Source organism: Primulina huaijiensis, chromosome 6 (genome assembly GCF_012295235.1).
Source record: "Primulina huaijiensis isolate GDHJ02 chromosome 6, ASM1229523v2, whole genome shotgun sequence".
In the NCBI taxonomy this organism is placed as follows: domain Eukaryota; kingdom Viridiplantae; phylum Streptophyta; class Magnoliopsida; order Lamiales; family Gesneriaceae; genus Primulina; species Primulina huaijiensis.
Window position 1 is genome coordinate 21,402,388 of NC_133311.1, and position 16,200 is coordinate 21,418,587.

General features: G+C 35.2%; 4 protein-coding genes across 6 annotated transcripts; 2 read left to right on the top strand and 2 right to left on the bottom strand.

Annotated features, from left to right (window-relative positions):
• Nucleotides 1–3,084, top strand: LOC140978266 (putative disease resistance protein RGA3). The gene has a single exon (XM_073443156.1). The coding sequence runs from the start codon at nt 59–61 to the stop codon at nt 2,918–2,920; it is 2,862 nt and encodes a 953-aa protein (XP_073299257.1). The 5' UTR covers nt 1–58; the 3' UTR covers nt 2,921–3,084.
• A 4,478-nt stretch (nt 3,085–7,562) lies between these two features.
• On the top strand, nt 7,563–11,473 carry LOC140978267 (probable GTP diphosphokinase RSH2, chloroplastic). The gene is made up of 6 exons (XM_073443157.1): nt 7,563–8,629; nt 8,729–8,914; nt 9,555–10,015; nt 10,212–10,370; nt 10,456–10,807; nt 10,984–11,473. The coding sequence occupies exons 1-6, from the start codon at nt 7,955–7,957 to the stop codon at nt 11,281–11,283; spliced, it is 2,133 nt and encodes a 710-aa protein (XP_073299258.1). The 5' UTR covers nt 7,563–7,954; the 3' UTR covers nt 11,284–11,473.
• Nucleotides 11,185–13,155, bottom strand: LOC140978268 (transcription initiation factor TFIID subunit 9-like). Of its 3 annotated transcripts, none has more exons than XM_073443160.1 (3): nt 13,045–13,155; nt 12,368–12,634; nt 11,185–12,050 (listed from the first exon to the last, which is right to left on the bottom strand). In XM_073443160.1, exons 2-3 carry the CDS (start codon nt 12,611–12,613, stop codon nt 11,757–11,759), a joined length of 540 nt encoding a protein of 179 aa, XP_073299261.1. In that variant the 5' UTR covers nt 12,614–12,634; nt 13,045–13,155; the 3' UTR covers nt 11,185–11,756. The 3 variants fall into 3 exon arrangements, with proteins under 3 accessions (XP_073299261.1, XP_073299259.1, XP_073299260.1); XM_073443158.1 differs by having other exon boundaries at nt 12,969–13,144; XM_073443159.1 differs by having other exon boundaries at nt 12,368–13,136.
• Nucleotides 13,156–13,689: 534 nt separating this feature from the next.
• Nucleotides 13,690–15,719, bottom strand: LOC140978696 (uncharacterized). Its single transcript, XM_073443899.1, has 4 exons — nt 15,364–15,719; nt 15,138–15,214; nt 14,065–14,427; nt 13,690–13,951 (listed from the first exon to the last, which is right to left on the bottom strand). The coding sequence occupies exons 1-4, from the start codon at nt 15,692–15,694 to the stop codon at nt 13,844–13,846; spliced, it is 879 nt and encodes a 292-aa protein (XP_073300000.1). The 5' UTR covers nt 15,695–15,719; the 3' UTR covers nt 13,690–13,843.
• Nucleotides 15,720–16,200: the final 481 nt, after the last annotated feature.

Genomic DNA, 16,200 nt, shown 5'->3' on the forward strand with positions numbered 1-16,200 from the left:
ATCTAACTTTTGTTTTTTGCATAATCTTGAACCAGTTTCAGTTTCTCCATTTTCAACAATGGCTGATCTCATCATCACTGTGATCCTTACCCAAGTAGGAGCAATCATGGAAGAAATGGCTCGCGAAGAGATAAGATTAGTATCCCGGGTCGAAAAAGATGTCATGAACCTAACCCGAACATTCAAATCCCTTCAAGCAGTGCAGCTTGATGCAGAAAAACGACAAGTGAAAGATGAAGCGGTTAAAGTTTGGCTTGCTAACCTCAGAGATGTGTCCTGTGATACCGAGGATGTTCTGTTCGAATGGATAACCGCAATCAACAAGTCAAAGAATGATCGGGAAACTGAAGAATCTTCGTCTCCTATTTATCAAAAGGTGTGTTCTTTCGTCACATTGCCTTGTTTTGGTTTGAGGAGAGTTGCCTTACGTAGAGATATAGCTCTTCAGATTAAGGAAATCAACCAGAGACTTGACCTTATAGCTGCCGATAAAGATAGATATAAGTTGAATACTCTTGAGGGTAGCGGCGGCCTTGAGAGGCTTAAAATTACGTCTTACATTGATGTATCAGATATTCTAGGTAGAGATATGAATAAGGATACTCTTGTTAGGAAAATGTTGTCCGTTAAAAATCAAAAAAATGCTTTAAACGTGATTTCAATTTTGGGCTTAGGAGGGATGGGAAAGACAGCACTTGCTCAACTAGTTTACAATTCTAGTGCTGTGTTTGAGCATTTTGATATGAGAATGTGGGTGTGTGTTTCCGAGCCGTTTGATGAGGTGCGGGTCGCGAAAGCCATCGTGGAAGATATTGAAGGGAAGGCACCGTATGCATTTGAACTTGAAACCGTGCTTCGCCAACTTAGGAATAACATAACAGGGAAGAGGTATTTGCTTGTGTTGGATGATGTGTGGACCGGGGAGTATCGAAAATGGGAGCAAATTTTTAATTCTCTCCGGACAGGTGCAGCTGGTAGTACGATTTTAGTCACGACTAGACACGAAAAGGTTGCAAAAACAATGAGAAGCAGCTACGAGCTTCTGTTGGGAGAGTTGTCGGAGGAGGACTCTTGGTTTCTATTTAGTGAAATTGCATTTTTCGAAAAACGCAAGGAGCAATGTGAAGAATTGGAAGATGTTGGTAGGGAACTAGCTCGTAAATGTAAAGGCTTGCCTCTAGTTCTTAAGACTATTGGTAGTTTAATGAGATTTAAAACATCACTGAAAGATTGGCTAGAAGTTTTGTCCAGTGAGTTTTGGACATTGGAGGAAGCAGAGGAAGAGCTTCTTCAACCTCTTATGTTGAGCTATTATGACTTGCCTTCACCTTTGAAACGATGCTTCTCGTTTTGTGCTTTCTTTCCAAAAGATCACAAGATCGATGCCGATAATCTAATCAAGCTTTGGATGGCACAAGGGTATATTGAATCAACTGAGCATGAGGAAATGGAGACAACAGGTCAAAAATACTTGCAGAATTTGGCGATGAGGTCATTTTTCCAAGAGTTAGAGAAAGATAAGGATGGTAAAACGATTTTGAAGTTCAAGATTCATGATATGGTGCATGATTTTGCACAATATCTTACCAAAAACGAATGCTCTTTGATTGAAGTCAACAGTGATTTAGTACGAAAAATGGAGTCGTCTCAGGTAAGTGTTCGTCATCTGACGTTGATGCGTTCAGAAGATGCTCATTTTCCGACCTGTGTCCCAAATATAGAAAAACTGCACTCCTTTTGGGTTCAGTGTTTCTTTGATTCTCCGCCTATCTTAATTAAACTTGACAGTGTTGAGCCTGATTTGTTTCGTCGTTTGTCAAGACTCAGGGCGTTGGATTTGAGCCGAAATATGCTCGGAGACCTACCTAAAGATGTAGGCAAAATGACGGCCTTGAAGTACCTCAACTTATCCCACAATCCATTATCGGAACTGCCCGAAACCCTTGGTGAATTGTATAATTTGCAAACATTAAATCTTAGCTCATGTGACCATCTCAAGAAACTACCTCAAAGAATCCGGAAATTAGTAAACCTGAGGCATCTTAAAATCGATCAGACCAATAGCCTCAAGGCATTGCCCAAAGGAATTAGTGACCTACACTCTCTTCAAACATTAAGCAAATTCGTAATTATCAGTCGAGAGAACAAAGGTGAAGAGGTAGCATGCAGAATAGCAGACTTGAACAGCCTCAACAATCTTCGAGGGCACCTCAAAGTCGAAGGGCTAGGCTATGCATCTGATGGAGAAGAAGCCAAGAAAGCTGAGATGCAAAAAAAGGAACACCTTTCTGGTTTGCACTTGGATTTTAGCCCTATAACTCAATCTTGTAGCAGAACAGATGAGGTAATAGAAGCTCTTCGAGGGCACAAAAATCTTCAGGTTTTGCAGATAAGTTCATATGGAGGCACTAAATTTCCTACCTGGATCATGAACTTATCCAATATGAGAGAACTTTCCTTGCAAGACTGCCAAAACTGCACAAATTTACCTCCTTTGGGGAAACTTCCATCACTGGTAATACTCTACATTGAGGGCATGCATAACCTTAAGTTTGTAGGAGCTGAATTTCTGGGACTTTGTGTCGATGCTAACAGCACACTGAATGGTGAAGCCAAGCTTGAGGGAACCTCATTTTCTAAGCTAAAGAAACTGAAGATTTCTAACATGAAAAATTGGGAAGAATGGGACTTTTTGAATGGAGGAAGCTTTGATGAAAATGTTAAGGTTATGCCTAGTCTCAAGTGTTTGAAACTGGCTCATTGCGGCAAACTAAAGACATTGCCTCATCATCTGCTTCTCAACACCACACCGCTATCGAAATTGAGTATAAATAAATGTGCTCTACTACAAGAACAATTCAAGAAAACTGGAGAGAAACGGAGCACAATTTCACACATTCGCACAATCAGAATCTCCTGAGGAAAGAGGAGAGAATTGGAGCAACTTGTTTTGCCAATGACGGATCTAGAGTTCATTCTTCAGTCCATCCTTCTGATCTGCTTTGTTTTGATACTGTCAAGTATATTTTAATGTATAATAATAACTTTTTATGTAATAAATAAATGTAAAGATTTTAACGTTTATTATTGAAGAAGGTAGCTTTTTTTAATGCTATAGATCTAGACATGTCAAGTGGGCTGAGTACAGCCCGGTCAAGGCCCAGGACCAGTACAAACCCATGTTTTTGTGTTGGAATGCTGGCCTGGGTCTTCGTTATGATAACAGCTTCGGCCCAAGTCTAACCTTTTTTTTTTATTATTTGAATCACAAACATAGCACCGGTGTTCTGCAGTTTTTATATAAATTTATGAGCTGCGTGCACAGTATCGAATAAATTTCAAAAAAATTGTCAGATAAAACAAGATGATCGGGTTTAAAAATGCACAACACCAGTTCTGTGTTTTCAATCACAACAAAAGATTCAAATCTTTTTTTTTTTTTTGGGCGTGTGGATCAACTTAAATTCACCGCTGTATAATAAATATCCTACAAACATCAGGCCTCAATCTAATTTCACAACTTTCTTGGAAATTCAAACCTTGTCGAATATTTCTAATTAATGCTAACCCACAAATTTAGAATTTGTTAGTTCTCTTGTAAAATTTGGTTTGGAAAACCACAATTAGCTAGGAAGTCTCATGTAAAACACATTGATCAAACAAATAGAAATTATGAAAATCATTTTTAATCTTTGAATGGAATGAATATTAACTTCTAGAAATTAACCAGAAGCCATTTTGCGTAAAGATTCGGCCCCGTAGATGATAATTTGGAGCTAAGACATTTTTTAAAAAAATACAAAAATATATAAACCCTTTGAAAATAAAGTTAAAAGAAAATAATTTTTTTTATACGTATCAGTTCAACGGTATCACTAACTCATTAAAATGTAATTTCATTGGTATCTCATATATACACAAATATGGGAAAATTGTAATTTCGGTATTGTATGTGTTTTTCGATTTTTTTTTTTTATTCGATTCATTTTTCTCCACGGAAGTCACATGTCGGCTCGATATTTGTGCCGACATTGACTTAACAATTTGAAATTCAATAATATATAAAAATAAAAATAAAAATTTCCATGGATAAACGTATAGACACAAAGCGAAGGTAGATCGTAATGTAGCTTGTGCTTCATCGGTAGAATGCTCGTTTCAAAAGTTAGAGGCCGACGCTATCCTATTTGATCTCCACATGCGGACACGTGCTTGCCCACTTCCAACATGCACGTATCCGATATTAATAATACTACTACATTTTTAAAGACCAACGGTCCCAACTCGGCCTCACATGTTCATGTACACTTTTCTTTTTTCTTCTTTTAGGACATGGTGCAACAATCATATATTAATTAATACTCGTATGTTTGTATAATATTTTTTTATAATTTATTTGATTTATATTTAAATGATGATCAAAATTTAATTATAAGAAATAGTGAGATGATGCATTGTAATTTTGATATATGAATTAAAAAAAAGAGAAAAAAAGACCAAAGTAAGAATTGAATCTACAACTTGATGCTTAAGAAACAAAGACTCAATCCGCTAAACTACATGTGACTTACATTAGGGTTTTAACATTTTAGTAATATATATAATTATTAATATGACACCAAAATTTAGTTACTCTAAAGATCTCAAACTTAATAATATAGTATAGATGTTAAGAAATCGATCGATGTATGGTAATTATATTGTTATATAATTTAAACGATTGAAGTTATATCATTAACATTAGCTGTAATATTTTATAATTAAACAATGATCTAATACCATGTTTTGAAAACCGTAGGTGGTAGGCGGGGGCCTATCATTTGGTGGTTTTTCATTTAAGACTAAATGTCTAATTGTTCTGGTTAATCTCTATATTTTTTCAATATTTTATCTTTATCAGATTCAAACTCAAAATCCATGATATTTTCTTTCTTTACATCACATACACATCTTATACTCAAAACTTGCTTGCTCTATATGGAGCGTCCCGTGGTTCCTCGAATGCCTGTAGCATAGAGTAATGCCATCAACTAGGGAACTATTGATCACTAACCACTCGCTCGCCGTCGATTTATTTTCAATTTACTTATTTGTTCATTTAATTCATTAAAATAAGAATTTGTTTTGTTAAATTTATTTTTTTAATATTCATATGAAAACAGTACATACCTAAATATAAGAAACGAAAAAAAAATATACCATGAATTATAATTTTATGTGAAAACAGGAAACTTCCCAAGGCCCGATTTTTTTAGGAAGAGTCTACATTGGACGGCAGGCAGGGACTGAAATTGAAGTGATCCGAACCAATAAATGATTTGATCCAACGGTGATGGGGTACACTTTGAACGATACGATGACTTGCACGCATTACACACTATAAAGTCTAAACAAAGGACACAAATATCTTCATAAAAGACATATATTTATTAATATAAATAATAATGACATCACACATAAANTTACTTTTTATGCTAAGAATATTAATTTTTATTATGAATATCAGTAAGATTGATCCGTCTCATATTTTAAGATACGTGAGACGGTCTCACATGAGATCCACTCAACAACGTGACTCCTCTCCTTCCCAATATATTGACAGATAAATAAAGAAAATAATGCAACAAGTTTTCGTCATTATTATTATTTATTTATGTAAAAAAAAGTATAACTTTCGTACAAATCCATTTTCATATAGAAGAAACAAGTGTCTGTACACCGTCGTTGTTGACCACTTTGCATTCAACTCCCTCCATCTCGATCAAGCCAAGTGTCATATACGTATTCCTTTTTTAAAACTATAAAATTAAAATTTTATAATATATATTATTTATTATAACTTAATAATCATTTTTGTTAGATAAAAAAAAATGAAAAATTTAAAAAAAAATTTGACTCATATAATTATCATTAATTATAAATTTTAATATAACATTAGTTCACGAGAAAATGTTGAAGATTGTTTAGATTTTGCCACACAATTCAAAGAAATAGTATAAAAGGACATACGATAAAATTTCATTCTACGACTGCAGTATAGTACAAACTGGGTAGTTAGACAAACGGAAAAGGTCAATAAATGCGTTAATTAGTAATAATCGGCATCAAACTTTAATTTTTAAAAACGAAATAGAGTCTGATAGTAATCGTGAACACCAAAACACGCTATCATATTATTTATTATTATTATTATTATTATTATTATTATTATTATTATCATTATTATATACTAAATATCCAAAACAGTAATAATAATTTAATCGTCATTTCATTTTCAAACCTCAATTGGATCAGATATCATCTTCAAATTTTAATCTGATAACACCTCCATCACTTCGCAGCTATAAGAGTTGGAAAGTTTATTTTATTTTTGTTACTAAAAAAATCGATTAATTTATATACTCAAGAAGCCACATAATTTGAACTTATCGCTAACTTTTCTTAGAATATATCTGTAAACAAAAAAAAATTTCATTTATAGATGTTAATCCTTAATATTATATACCAATATACTTAGGCTATGTTTGGTGTGTAGGATATGATAACTAATTGGATTGATGACAAAACTCAAGGTAAGGATATATAATGTGTTGTGATAAAGCATGTTTTGTTTAGTAAGATTTTAATGAGTATGATAAATTTTACATTTTTTGTTGTTGAGACAAAAATACCCTAAACTAGCATTGATGACAATTTGGTATATAAAAGGATATTTGTAGTAATGTTTTCAAAATCATGTGTTTTGTTAATAAATAAATATTTTATAAAATTTTAAATTATAAATTATGTATTTATCTGATAATTTATTTTTTAAATAAAAATTAATATGATTTTGCATTTTATCTCATTTTTAATATTGATTTCTAATTATTTTTTTCTCTATTTTTTTAAATTTTATTTAGTTTCATCATGAAATTATTTATGTGATGTGTGTGCAAATAAAAAAAAAATAAACCATCAAAGAATAGAATCCAAAATTGTAGATATCTCATGTTGATTTTTTGTAGGCAAAATGATAATTTATTTTATATTTTAGGAATTGGATTGTCAATCCCTCCAAAACAATGGGATATCTTTTCAACCAAATAGATTTTTTTTATCATGAGCTTCTTGATTAATTGGGTACATAAAAAATGAGACAAACATGAGATTAATAATCTATCATTGACTTATCACTCACACCAAACATACCCTTAGAGATTGAACCTACAACTTGATGATTAAACAAATGCTCTGTTTGTTGAGCTACATGTTATTTGTATTAAAGTTTTAACACTTTATTAATATATAATTATTAAATAAATTAGTTAATCTAAATATTTCAAATTTAATAATATATTATAAAAATATAGTATAGATGATATAATCAAAACCCAAAATATGATCTCTATCATTCGAAACAAGTCTCGTCCCGACTTGAAGAGGGAATAATAAATGATTATTATGAGTTTATTATTAGTAATATGAAATCTGGTCTCAAATTTAAGTGTAATTTGTGTCAAATGATCTAGAAGACGCAAACAATAATTATTTTGATTTACTTCGTATAAAAGTGTACTAATTTAATCCTGCCCAGGTTCGTTGTCCTTAAATACATGTCTAGAAGGATTGCAAGAAAGTTATAAAGTAATACTACGCCGGAGAAAGTTATAGCGTGGAAGAAGAAGAAGAAGAAGAAGAAGACACTATCTAAATCCCTCTGACCATTTTTCTTCAAATTGTTAAATTTCGCCATGGCAATCACGCTTCCCCATTCACTTTCTTGACGAACACCCATATCTTTTTGTGTTTATTCCTTTTGATTCGCTCTTCTTATTGCTACAATCCATCATAACATTTTGCTCTTGTTTGCATTTACATTTCTGATTGTCGTGGTATACTACAAGATCGAGCACGACTTTAGGAGTTTGAGATTTCACTTTTTTGTAGTGCTCAAATCAGGGATCAGAAGATTATGCCGATTCCGACAATAGCACTTTACGCCAGTCCATCGAGCAGTGTGTGCCAAATCAACTCCCACGCCTCGTATGATGTAGACATCAATGGCCGGTCAACGTCGTCGGCATCAGCTTCGCCTTCGCAGAAACATATGATTGGCGGGCTCTCGTGCTTGTTTTCATCGCCGTCTGTGAAGCCGGCTTATTCGAGTGGAGCCGAGGAATTGGGATCTCTGTGGCACGACATAACTGAGGAGTTGGGGTCCTCTTCCCGATATTCTTTAAGTTCGTCCGTGAAGAGAGATCAAGGCCGTCAGAGCCCGATCTCTGTACTCCAGTTTCCCCATAGTTCAATCTTATCCGGTTCCCGAAGCCCGTCTTTAAGAGTTAGCGCCGATTTGAAGTCGCTGAATGGGGGACTGTTTAATGGGTTCATGAGGCATGCTCTGGGTTCGTGTGTGGAATATGGTTCCTCGCCTTTGACTTTAAATATGAAAGACATCGACCCATCTTCGTCGAATATCTTAACGGAGGAGCTAACTTTCACCATGGATGATAACAATTTTACGGAGTTGGATTTACCACCATATGCTAAAGACCTGCTTTTTGAAGCCCAATCGAAGCAATTTATCTTTCGTGATGATAACGTTGTTAAGGCGTTTTGCGAAGCTGAAAAGGCTCATAGAGGCCAGGTATCTGAAATTCCTCGAACGGATTCTTTTTCTTTCTCACTTCATAAGATTTATGATGAGATTGAACTCAACTCTTTTTTATTGTTGTGATGTTTTCAGATGCGTGTTAGTGGGCATCCTTATTTGCAGCATTGCTTGGAGACCGCGGTCCTGTTGGCAAGTATCGGAGCTACACCCACAGTTGTTACGGCTGGACTTTTGCATGATACGGTTGACGATTCTTGTGTTACTTATGACCATATTTCCAGGACTTGTGGAACTGAGGTTGCAGATTTGGTCGAGGGGGTGAGTCATAGAGACTACATACGCTATAATTCTTATTTGTTGCACTGTTTTTAAGCGTATGACGAATCTGATTTTGTTAATGTGCTATTTGGCGAAGGATCAATTTATGTTGACATGTTAGTTAAACCCTTTTTTTTTGGGGTTCTGTTTTGTCCCTTTTTCTAGTTATTCTTTAATTTACTCAGTTCTTCCTGGTTAATTCTTTGCTTATTTGTCGAAGTGTAAGATGTTGAGTTCCCTTCCTTTTCGGCAATGATAATTTTTGTATTACCAGCATGTGATTCTATGGATAATGCTGCAGGGTTAACATGAGATTTTTTCGTACCTTGAATACTACTTTATTGTAAGCTTGTAGAATTTTTTTCATGGTCGAGCGATATATGATTTACGTAGCACAAGAGTTAGCTTGAGCAATGGTGAAGTCAGAGGGGGCTAGAGATGGTCGCCCCCTTCATTTTTAAATTTTTTCTATTTATTCAATTTTTTGTGTATAAGTATTCACGAAAGCGGAATTTCCTCCCTGTTAAATTTTTTGAGCTTTAGTTTTGCTACATCACTGCTTTCTCCTGCATTTCCCCTTCGAGATTTTGACTGAAGTAATTGCCTTATGAATTTTATTCAATTATTATTGTTCTTCCAGGTGTCTAAGCTCAGCCACTTGAGCAAACTTGCACGGGAGAACAACACGGCATGTAAAACCGCTGAGGCAGATCGACTGCATACCATGTTTCTTGGGATGGCAGATGCAAGAGCTGTTCTTATAAAATTGGCTGATCGATTGCATAACATGATTACTTTGGATGCTTTACCTTTGCTCAAACAACAAAGATTTGCAAAGGAAACATTGAAAATATTTGTTCCCCTGGCCAATAGATTAGGGATCTCGACTTGGAAAGAGCAGCTGGAAGATCTTTGCTTCGAACACCTCAATCCTGATAAGTACCAAGAATTGTCATCCGAGCTTGTGAAGGCCTTCGATGAGGCAATGGTTACTTATTCTGTGGAGAAATTAGAACAAGCTCTGACAGCTGGAGCTGTTCCCTATCTTTGGGTGTCAGGCAGGCATAAGAGTTTGTACAGCACATATTCCAAAATGTTAAAGTATGTGAATCCTCTCCCTTAGTAGCTTAAACCAGTGTATGTTTCACAGGGTTATTTGTATAGAATGATAAAACTTGCGGATGATTCAATGATGACCTTGTTCACTTTAGCAGTTTAATTGTGTAGACTAAATTTCATATGGTTTAATATATGTCCTATTTATTTCATGAGTCTCTTTCGATTTTATCTTTTGTAGGAAGAAGCTCAATATAAATGAGATCCATGACATTCATGGGTTTAGATTGATTGTTGAAACTGAAGAAGATTGCTATAGAGCCCTAGGAGTTGTCCACCATTTATGGCACGAAGTTCCTGGTAGATTCAAGGACTATATTGTTTCTCCAAAGTTGAATGGGTATGCTAGATTCGATACAATGACAATGGTATATATTTCTGCAGCGATTATAATTTAAGCTTGACTTGAGCTCTATAATTTTTAGGTACCAATCTCTTCACACAGTGGTGATGGGTGACGATATGGTTCCCCTAGAAGTTCAGATTCGAACCAAAGAGATGCATCTGCAAGCTGAATGCGGAATCGCTGCTCACTGGAGATACAAAGAAGGTGATTCAAAGCACTCTTCTTACATCGTTCAGATGGTTGAGTGGGCGCGATGGGTTGTTACTTTGCAGTGTGAGGCCATGAGCAAAGATATGACGTCTGCGGGATTTATTGACTCCATGAAGCCACCTCGCACATTCCTTTCCCTCTCCGAGAATTGCACATTTTCCTGCAAACCTTGTTACGGCTCCGAAGGACCCATCTTTGTCATATTGATTGAAAATGATAAGGTTTGTTCGTGACCGCTTTAGTTGCCTGAATAATGTCGTGCTTGCATGCCATTCTGGATTTCCGAATAGAAATCCCAACTTATGTATTTTTAACTCGATATTTATTCCCCCTCTTTACCATTTTCCGAGCTTGTAATGCTGATATAAATGTTTGCATTGATGTGTTGAATCTGCAGATGTCTGTCCAAGAATTCCCAGCAAACTCATCAGTGGGAGATCTATTGGAACGAGCTGGTCGAGGCAATTCTAGATGGACGTCATATGGATTCCCGATGAATGAAGAGCTGAGGCCTCGGCTAAACCGTGTGCCTGTTAGTGATACCATGTCGAAGCTGAAAATGGGGGATGTGTTGGAGCTAACCCCAACAATACCTGACAAGTCATTGACAGTGTATCGGGAAGAAATCCAGCGGATGTATGATGGAGGTTTCATGAAACCAAGCGCAGTGCCTGCTGCACGTACCTTGCTAACGTGAGAAGATGAACCTTAGGCTAATTCTTTTATTTTTGGCTTGGTAGCACAGCATTCAACGACTAGAAAAATTAGCTAGTTTCCTGTGTATATTGATTGATAAATTAAACAGCATTTGTAAAGAATAGCCCGTCTTCGTATATGAAGGGAAATGTCTTTAAGCGTACCGTTTTAATTTTACTCACTTGTTTGCCGCTGGCAGTCTTGTTTATTATTCCGAAAATATAAAATTAAGAAGCTAACACCTTAGGCAATATATAGCAAAATTTAGTTTTTTAACTAGAAAGTCCAAACATGGCATCTGTTTCAAAGGGCAAGGATAAAGATCACGGCACTGCCATTGAGAATAGATGATATACGTACTGCAACTGCACCCTTGAGGGTTGGGCCTTGAATCCCACTTCAGCTACATAGGATATTTGGTCCATGTCATGAGGCTCATGCTTAGATCTCGATGCAGTGGCGGATACAAAAAAGTTATCTTGGATGTTTAGTTCCAAGAGGAAACGATACGCGTTGGGTCGTCCCTTGGGGCAAAGCACTGTGGTCTTGAGAAAGTTTGGAAGCAGGCAAGGCAGTGGGATTAGGATCCACACCTTCTTCATCCTCTTCTCTTTCTTCAACAGGCTGGCCACCATGCATCTTTGAGATAGAAAGTTGATAATTTGGGCTGATCAAAGTATCCTGTTCTGGAGGGAGAGGGATGCCATACTGCGTGATTGACTTTGGCAATGGAATCTTGTTTCTGCTCCTGGCCAACTCTAGTAGCATCTGCCAAAGAGTTTGGAGACGAAATGATTATTTTTTAACATTGGTAAATTTATATACTCACAAAAATATGGCGAATGCAGCATTCGGGATCAAGAGGAAGAATTCGAAAAAATATGTACAATATCTGAACAAAGGAAATAAAACTTTTCCAATTCCATTTATGAACAAAGGGGTTACAAGGACTGAAAGTCCATGATGGAACCAAATGGTACTGGAAATCTGGAAGGCAAAACATAAATATGTATGGCTATGTGACTTTACTAACGCTTCCAATCAATAGAATAATAAACACGCAAGCACAATATAGTTCAGATTACCAGTCTTGGTGGAGGTTGTGAGAGACTGAAATTGTTGACTTTTGACTGAATTGCAAGCTTTACATCATCGGAATCGATTTTAGACTTTCCAGAATGCTCTGAGTATACCTGTGCATCAGTCAGCACATCGACAACGTACCGATACCACAGTTCTAAACACTGATGCACAAGCTGGGGCTCAAAATCATCAACATTCAAAGACTTTAATAAAGTCTTTACTATCTTTGCATCCTCGGTATTTGCCATTTCTCACACTCTAGCTTCCCACTGACACAAATCCAAACATTACTAAGCATAATCTTTCACAAAATGACACAAAAATATAACATGGACACAACAAAAAGCAAAAGTGCAATCCGAAGCACTCATAGAAAAGATCAAGGCTCAGTTGAAAGATATCCAATTTTCACATCTACTTCACGGAAACCAACAAAAGCACAACACGATAGCCCTACTCTCAAAAACGAAGTCGCCCAGAACATGACATAAAAATCAAAAGAAGACTCATGTTGCGATGGTGGATTGACTAAATCAAAGCCGGTGGAATCCTACCAAAGAAACAACAAATTAGCAAGGATCAAACAATAAAAAGAAATCAAACCCGCCGGATAAATCGACAATTTCAAAGCCACCAGAAGAAATACAGCTGAACACATTGGGCTTTTCGGAAGAATGACCTGATTTTAAGTAATCGAGAAGAAAAAATGGATCCTCTCTGCTGTTTGATCTCTGGTACTGAATGAAGAAGCCAAAGGATCGAAACTTGAACTTTATGGATTTAATTGGTCTTTATGTTTGATTTATTTCACTTGGGCTTTTACAATATAATTTAAATGGATTTACACAATCCACTTGTATCCACATATTTTTTAATGAATTGTTTTTATTGAGGTTGCAAATGATTTGATTTAGGCCATGTATTTAATTTGGGAGTAATTTGAATTATGAATTTGAAATTATACTATTTTGGTTATATTTCAGTGCAACTAATATTATATTAACATAAATTAACAAAGTGGTGAATTTCCAAACAATCAACTTGAATTGAAATTAGGAAGTAAATGAGTTGGTGGAGTAGGTGAAAATACTTGTTCAATGATCATGAATTCGATTTCCCAACCAATATATTTTCAGGCGAACTTGTCGCACAGAGCTTGTCATTGCAGTTTATCTGAGTAACATAATTTAAAGGTTACTGTGTTAACCAAATATTTACTCAATATATAAAATGATAACGTCTGCAGTCTAGCGTCATTAAAAAAAAAAATCAAAAGAACTGATACGCAGTCATCATGTAGAATTCTAGCTACATAAAATCATCTAACACTTCAAAGTATTTGCACTCGACAAAGTAATAAAGATCAAAATAAAAAAACAAATCGAACAAGCAGCTCCCATGATTTCAAATAAAAATATCAAATCAATTGTTTGTTTCCTCGCAAATAAAATGTTTGGTTCGGCACTAAGTTCATTCATTCACTCTTTATGTTGGCTTTTGGTCTCGGAGACATCGCTCTCCACGTTTGAAGTCTCTGAACTCCACTGGCCCATGCTGCTGCTATCCACGCTCGCCACTGCTGAATTCTGTATACAACTAGTTGAAAATTAATTTTCCCTTTTTAATAAATAATTTTCAAAATTCACAATTTATTTGGGTCTACAAAGAACAAGTTTGTAAAATATAACATATAATTTACCTGCCCAGGATAAGCTTGATCGTGCAGACACGGGCTTGGGACGGGGATAGAGGTTTGCTTAGGTGCCCTGGATCCTTGTGGCACAGTAATGGAAAAGTTGCGTATCGGGCAGACCGGATCTTGAAAAAGGAAGAAATCGTCAGTCATGGTTGATGGTACATATCCTAAGTTTCCAAAACTATTTTGGATCTCGTTTCCAGGTTGCATTCTGGATAATTGAGCCGATTGAGGAGATGCGTGAGCTCGATCTAATTGAGGCATTGATCCGAATTTCCTTGGCTTGTACCGTGAACTATTCAGGTCGCGAAATGTATGGGCCGATCTTTGTTCCTCTGGAGTTTGCCAATTATTGTTTCGACATTTCTGTTCAAAATAAAAATTTTAGAAGAAGATATCAACCTATTATTGGTCTCCTGTAACATGACTTGATCTGATCTATATTTCAGATAAAAGATACATCTCACAAGTCGACCGTGAAACAACATTACAAATTTTTTTTTATCTAATAAAGTATTGACAAATACTAATATCAAACCAATTTGCATGTGCAGTTCGTGCGCGTACGTATAGATGTATTGCGTGCAAATTATGTGCGTATTAGTATTACATGCATCAAATTAGGAATATAGACATCTATACTTACTATATTATATGTAGAATTAATTACCCCGAATATCTAGTGTATGATATTTTTAAATGATAATACGACACACATCCCTTAATTAAATCAAATTATCATACTACATCTATTCAACAAAATAAAGTACAAATATATTTTATATAATCGGTAAATTATCAGACAAAAGAATCACATATAATATATACTTTTAATATAATATATATAACAAACATCGATCCGATCTAACTATAATAGAGTATAAAGCGCAACACGTACGATTGAGTCCCTACAACTAGCAAAAACAAATAATTACCATGTGAACTTTCCGAATAATGGTTATAAACTATAGCAAAATATAATAAATATCTGTTATTACAATTATTTATAGTTTTATATTAACTCGAGAAATAATTATAACACGAACTGATCGTATAAGCAAGTATAAAGAACACACCTGGAGATGACTTGCCACTTGCATTCTTGTCAGACCGGGTATATCCATAAGCTCAAGAATCTCCTTTGGGAAACATCCTACAAACAATTATATAAATGCGATTACGATAGTTTTATAATTTCAAATATATTTAGTAACCCAAATAGCATAACTTTTTTAAATAACGACAATAACGACAACGTCAACGTCAACATCAACATCAACATCAACGAAGAAAAGAACTCACTCCCTTCACCAAGATGTGTCACTGCATCCACAAACTTCGCATGAAGCTCTTCCGTCCAGTCCATGCAAACTTTCCTCTTGACCCCCTTGCTGCAGCTATTATCATCTATAACCAAATTATAATTATCCCTATGGTACCGTTGATCTTCATCTCCCTTAAATTTTTCTTTCTCTCGCCCTTTGCCTCCGAAGATATAATCCGGGTTCTGATCATCCATATCGGATCTTCTGCTATACTTCCTCGCCATTATTTCTTGAAATCTCTCTTCATTTTCCTCGTTTCGCTCTTTTTCTCTGTAAACATGTTGCCATAGACAATGTAGGATCTCCATCGTCGCAGGTTTCTTGATGAACAGGAATGCCCCATTCTCGAGTGCCCTCATAGCCAGGTATGTATTATCATCAGCCGACATGACTTCATCATGCATGAACGTAAGATAACATTCAAAAATGGTATATATGACAATAGTCTTAACTTTGAATATTTAATCTTTTTTTTTATAGATATCATTTAAATAACATTAAACTAAGGAGCAATTACATAAATTTCATTTTTTTATTGAGACTTTGTTACACATTGATATATCTTTTGAATAATGGAAAAGATTGGACGCAAATAGCTTGTAAGGACATCAAAACCCATAATGCTATTTTAGTGTCATTTCTGCTCTAAAATAGCACAATTTTAGCATTGAATTTCATCTAATTCAAAATCTAACTAAAGAAATATTACTATATATTTTAATTAAATTAATTCTTATGATTTATAATATATATTTATAATTAAACTTTCCGTTTGATATGATTAATGTTATATTATTAATAAATGTAAACATTT

Coding starts and splice junctions, on each gene's coding strand:
- LOC140978266 (XM_073443156.1), top strand. CDS start 59: ATGGCTGATCTCATCATCACTGTGATCCTTACCCAAGTAGGAGCAATC.
- LOC140978267 (XM_073443157.1), top strand. CDS start 7,955: ATGCCGATTCCGACAATAGCACTTTACGCCAGTCCATCGAGCAGTGTG. Junction 8,630..8,728: donor AAAAGGCTCATAGAGGCCAG/GTATCTGAAATT, acceptor TGATGTTTTCAG/ATGCGTGTTAGTGGGCATCC. Junction 10,371..10,455: donor GTTTCTCCAAAGTTGAATGG/GTATGCTAGATT, acceptor TATAATTTTTAG/GTACCAATCTCTTCACACAG.
- LOC140978268 (XM_073443160.1), bottom strand. CDS start 12,613: ATGGCAAATACCGAGGATGCAAAGATAGTAAAGACTTTATTAAAGTCT. Junction 12,051..12,367: donor CACAACCTCCACCAAGACTG/GTAATCTGAACT, acceptor ACTCTTTGGCAG/ATGCTACTAGAGTTGGCCAG.
- LOC140978696 (XM_073443899.1), bottom strand. CDS start 15,694: ATGGAGATCCTACATTGTCTATGGCAACATGTTTACAGAGAAAAAGAG. Junction 15,215..15,363: donor GACACATCTTGGTGAAGGGA/GTGAGTTCTTTT, acceptor AATTGTTTGTAG/GATGTTTCCCAAAGGAGATT. Junction 14,428..15,137: donor AAGTGGCAAGTCATCTCCAG/GTGTGTTCTTTA, acceptor TATTTTGAACAG/AAATGTCGAAACAATAATTG.